The 6,000-nt window shown below is 25.3% G+C and overlaps 1 protein-coding gene across 1 annotated transcript; it reads right to left on the bottom strand.

Annotated features, from left to right (window-relative positions):
• Positions 1-380: 380 nt before the first annotated feature.
• OCT59_012291 (uncharacterized protein) lies at positions 381-2,062 on the bottom strand. Its single transcript, XM_025323983.2, has 2 exons — positions 1,802-2,062; positions 381-1,711 (listed from the first exon to the last, which is right to left on the bottom strand). The coding sequence occupies exons 1-2, from the start codon at positions 2,053-2,055 to the stop codon at positions 532-534; spliced, it is 1,434 nt and encodes a 477-aa protein (XP_025188557.2). The 5' UTR covers positions 2,056-2,062; the 3' UTR covers positions 381-531.
• Positions 2,063-6,000: the final 3,938 nt, after the last annotated feature.

Here is a 6,000-nt window from a genome sequence, read left to right as displayed (position 1 = left end):
TCAAGTTTATTTTTTAAATCAAATGCAAATCATAAAGAAAATGATTACTAATAAGATATTAGGACATAAAAGATACAATATCATAATTAAATTTATTCCATTAATTTTACAGATACAATATTGAAATATTATATATAAGAAATCATTTTTTTTAAGTTATTACGATGAATTATATTTACATAGAGAATTTAGAAACAAATTTAAAGTAAAGCGATTAGTATGATTCATATTTGATGCAATGCATCGGTCATAATTCATCAAAGAATTATCGTAAGGATAATACATTAAAATACTAAAATATTATCGCAGCTAGATTATAGTATTCATGATAATACAGTAACAAATTATGTTAATTAGTATGTTAAATAAAATTCTTAATTCGTTCTAGAGTTTCAATAATTAATTTGTTTATTTATAATAATACAAGTTATTGATGGGAAGGTAACATATCAGTCACTCTTACGGGGTGACCGATATTTTTACCCCATCCAATATTAAACCATAATTTATAATTTATTCGTTAATAATAAATTATTGATTGGATATGTTAAAGATTTCAATTTCTTTGATAGTATAAACTGTATCAGTCTTTAAATTATTTTCATAATTATTGCTATGATTATTAGCGTGTAAATTTATATTATTCATAGATAATGAACCCCAACCAAAATTAAATCCACTACGATCAATATCCAATATGGCTTGAGATTTATTTACTACCCGGCTTATTTTCATATGTCGAGTATCTTCGCTGTTTTCAAATGAGAAAATAAAATTATCTGATGAATTGTAAAATCGAAAATCATGATAATCATCACTATTAATAAGAGTAAAATCATTTCCTAATGAACAAAACCCGATAGAACTATATCCACCAAAAACTTTATTTGTATCTTTAACTTTAATTAAAACTAAACTTGCTACTCGACCTTTACATTTTTCTCTGAATGATTTATTACTAATTCCATCACGACTACCACGATAAATAAGTTTAAACCTATACAATTGATCATTTCCAATCCAATTAACTATTAATTTTGCGAGTATTGGTTTGATGATATTTGACTCAATTTTTCCTATTTCAAATGAATAACCAGTTCTAGGTGGTAAAATTGTAGTTTTAGGTAAGGCATCCTTATAATAAAATTCTTCAATTTCTTCATAAATATGATTAGGAATAATAATTCTATAAGGACGGACTTTATCAAAAAAATCTGCACGAGAAATTTCCGTAAAACGAATAAGAGGAATAATTTGATTTAAAGTTTTCTTCAATTCTTCATAATCCTTATTATTCCATTTCGCTCTATCACTATTCTCATGCCCAAGACCAGAAGTTTGTTCAATACCCCATTTAATTAAATAATCCCAAACGATAACTTCTTTAATTTGTAAGTCGTCTCTTTCAAGCAAGTCAAAAAGTATTTCCTTATTTAATGAAGGAAAGATTTTTGAAGAAAAAAATGGTAGAGGATTTTCGCAGATAGATTTAAAACAATAATCTTGTAATTTCTTGCAATTATCAAGTCTAAACACAGCATTAAGAACAAGAACAAAATTTTTATCAACCCATTTGGTTTGTTTTTCGATTAAATAATCTCGAACATGTTTAAATAATTCTTCAAGAAGTAATTCATCAGATGCAACTAGCAAACCAAGAATATTTTCACCTGATTGTTTAGTTAAATCAAGTTCACCAGTATAAATATATCTAATAAAAAATTATTTATATTTAAGAATAAATTAATAAATTTAAATTTCAAAAATTTATAAATAAAAAAAATAAATAAATAATTCTCACTTCAAAATCATATGAAAAACAGTTGGAGTAATATTTGGTTTGTTAAACATAATCATATTATCCTTTTTTGTAATCCAATTAGTAGAAAGAGCAACTTTAAAATAAGGAGAACGAGCACGTAAAATAACAGAATGTGCACGAAATTCCTTTGTATTTTGGTTTTCACCAACTTGAATAATGACATTGTAATCATCTGCATCATCTAATATTAAGGAAAGGTCTTCTGAAAGACGAAAGTGAAAATTTGAAGCCATTTTTTTTTAATAAAAAAAAAGAAAAAAAAAGTGCTATTAATGTCATGTTATGGAAATAACCATGTGATTTACGGCTTAAATATTTGTAACGTTGCACTTTATTTGTTTTTAACGAGATCTGCAATGTTTTTAATTGAATCCGACAATGATCAACCCAAAAACTAATTTTATAGTATGAGGAACCTAACCGATTTATTGTAGCTAATCAATATTCTAAATTGATTATCATTCAAACTCTAAAAATATTAGTGTATAATTAGGATATCAAACTAAAATTGGTAAACTAAATTCTTAATTAGATGAATATTAAAAGTAATATTAGCGAAGATAAAACAAATTAAAATATCATAAAAATCGTAAAATACAGTATATAAGAAATACGAAATAGAGTTTTTTTTTTTTAAAGAAAAAATATTTGGTAATAGTATTAGATCAATTTGAATTATTCGTATTTAGGGACCGTAGATAGTACAACGACTTTGGCGCAAATCATAACAAATTTTGGTAGATAGATATGATATGTAATTTATTATATATACTGTATTATATATTCAATTTATATATTTCTTTTTTAAAATTAAATAAAAAATCAGTACAATATTTACAATAAGTCTAAAAAAATTCAATCATTTATCATAAACAAAACAAGTTTAAAAATTTTATTAAAGGTACTCATAAATTCAATTTAATGTTATTTGATTATTCATACAACAATGCTAAATTTATACACACATTTTGGTATTACCATTTTGAACAATAATGGTGTAGTTAGCCGAAAAACGGAGCCGAATTCCTGATTGCCAATCATCCGGACACGGTTTAATTGCAGAAAATCCCCTGGAATTCCACGACGATCTACGCCTGTGCCGGGTCCGGATCACGATGCGACCGATGCGTCGTTGCGGTTAATATTTTTCGGCTAACTACACCATTATTTTTGAACACGATTTTTTTTTCTTTTACTTTTTTTTTAAAAAAAAGAATCATTTATTACCACATATTAATTAAAAGTGGTCTGATTGTTCTGATTGTGGCGCAAGGGAAAAAACGTGGCAAAATACTCTCATAACGTCTCTTTTACTTCGCCCTCATTAATAAAACAAATGATTGCGGCTCAAAAATCAAAATTTCGTATTCTCACATTACATTATTAATTCAAAGTGGCTCTGCTCTTTAATCGTGGATTTTAATGTGGCGCAATGCAGGAAAACGTGGAAAAAATACCCTTGTACGTCTCCGCTTTTTACTTCACTGTAATAATATGAAACAATGACTTGAAATACGTGTTACTTAGAAAATTTTTCTTGTATAATCACTTAAAGAGGAGAAGAAAATCTCTTAAATAAAAAATTAACAAACAACGAATTAAAGATTTATATAACATACATAAAATCAACTATGAAATTAAAATACTCATTGTTATTGATTTTTGTCTTCATTTTTATTTTAGCGGGTTAGTAATAAATGATCATTTTATGTCAAAGATTTTCACTTTCTTATATTAACTCACTAAATTGGAATTTTTTAATATAATATTGTAATGCAGATGCAGAAGCATTGAATGAGGATAAACGTGACACAGAACCACAACATGGCTTATGGAAAAGGAGAGTCACAAAAGCTCCCTGAATATGTCCGGACTCCGGAATATGTATTTCTTTTGTCTTTTGACCTAAAAAATGACCAAATCTGCTATCCGATTTTTATGTCCGAAATTGTCTGGAAGAATTTTTTAATACAGGATGTCCAATTTTTCAAAGTGGACAATCAATGTTCGGATAATGTTGAAAGATAGACTAAATTTCATACAAATTCTGGACAATATATATAGTTCTGATGTCTGAACTAACACAATATAGCAATAATAGCAATAATAACAACAACAGATAAACTTTAATAATATTATTTTAATGTTTTCTTATATATTTTCCTAATATTTTAATAATAAATTGATTTTATTTTACAATTAATTTTTTTATAAAGAAAAATCAATTCTTTAATTTAAACAATGTTACTGATTAATTCTTAATTCATCAACAATGATTAAGCCTTTTATTGGACAGATAATGATAAAACCACTCTACATTGTAGTGATATACTTATGTAATTTATTACTATTTATGTAAGAGGAACTTAAACGTTAAACAAGATAAAAATAGATTTGATACATTAGATAAACAATAAATTATATATATATACAAGTTAATAAAAAATTTTTCGCTCCGGACTTACAACGGTTTCCGTTTCCTAGTTATATGTTCATGTATTTCATTAAATAACAAATAAATCCTAACATAACAGATAATATTATTTTGATTATTTAAACTTTTCATCTCTTTTTTCAACAAAATAGTTAAAACATAATCCATTACGTAAAAATGAGGCATATTTACTTTGATATCATATGGCAATGCTGAATTATTCACACGATTTTGATATTATCATTTTGAACACGGACTTTTATTTTTATTTTTTTTAAAATAAAAATCTATTTCCACATTATTAATTTTTCGTGGCGCTGTTCGTTCCGATTGTGGCGCAATGTAAAAAAACGTGGCAACAATACTCTCGTAACGTCACTGGCTCAAAATAATTATTGACATCAAAATCTCGCATTCACACATTATTAATTTAAAGTATAAAGTTGCTCTGCTCCTCAATTGAATATTCAACACGGCACAATGTAAAAAAACGTGGCAAAAATACTCTTGTACGCCTCTTTTACTTTGTAATCATATGAAATAAAGTAATCATGAAATAATTTGAAATACATGTTACTATAGAAAATTTTTCTTTGAGAAAGAGAAGAAAATTTCTTAAAAAAAAATAAAATTAAACAAACAACGAATTAAAACTTTTGTAACATACATAAAATCAACCATGAAATTAAAATATTCATTTTTATCATTTTTATTGATTTTTGTCTTTATTATTATTTTAGCGGGTTAGTAATAAATGATCATTTTATGTTAAAGATTTTCACTTTTTTATATTAACTTATTAAATTGGAATATTTAATATAATATTGTAATACAGATGCAGAAGCATTGAATGAGGATAAACGTGACGCAGAACCACAACATGGCATATGGAAAAGGAGAGTCACAAAAGCTCCCTGAATATGTCCGGAATATGTATATATTTTGTCTTTTGACCTAAAAAATGACCAAATCTGCTATCCGATTTTTTATATCCGAAATTGTCTGGAAGAATTTTTTTAATACGGAATGTCTAATTTTTTAAAGTCTGAACTAACACAATATAGCAATAATAATATAATATAGCAAAATAGCAATGATAATAACAACAATATCAACAACATATAAGCTTTAATAATGTTTCTTATATTTTCCTATTAATTTCAATAGTAAATTGATTTTATTTTATAATTAATTTTTTATAAAGAAAAAAATAGTAATTCTTTAAGTAATTTAAATAATCAAAATTTAATTATTATGTTTATACAAATAAATTTAATGAACAAAGGAAAAATTAATGCTAATTTTGCAATACCAATACAATGATTATATAATCCGATTAGTTATGACTTATTACTATACATTACAAAAATAAATTGCAAGATTTTTATCAAATAAGTTTTATTTAGCAATTATAACAAAAATATAATAAAGCAAGTAATAAAAAATTATGTATTTATTACTTGGTAATTTTTGAGATGCTCATATATACTATCAATCAATCCATTTTGATATGCAGTATTTTCTTGATTATATTCTTCATAATTTCCGTTCCGATTCATGGTTTGATAAATTATTCAAAAATAATATTAATTAGCTTATTAATATCGTATACGAAATAAATCAAATATCAGAAAGAAAATAAAAGATTCTGATTCGTTTCCGCATCCGGAATATATATTCCAAATTCCAGTATCCCAGTATTCGTGAAACAAAGCGTCGTACGATTTGAATAATAGTGTAGGCT

The sequence above is a fragment of the Rhizophagus irregularis genome, chromosome 2 (assembly GCF_026210795.1).
Source record: "Rhizophagus irregularis chromosome 2, complete sequence".
Classification (NCBI taxonomy): Eukaryota; Fungi; Glomeromycota; class Glomeromycetes; order Glomerales; family Glomeraceae; genus Rhizophagus; species Rhizophagus irregularis.
This window is presented reverse-complemented; position numbering and strand designations above follow the sequence as displayed.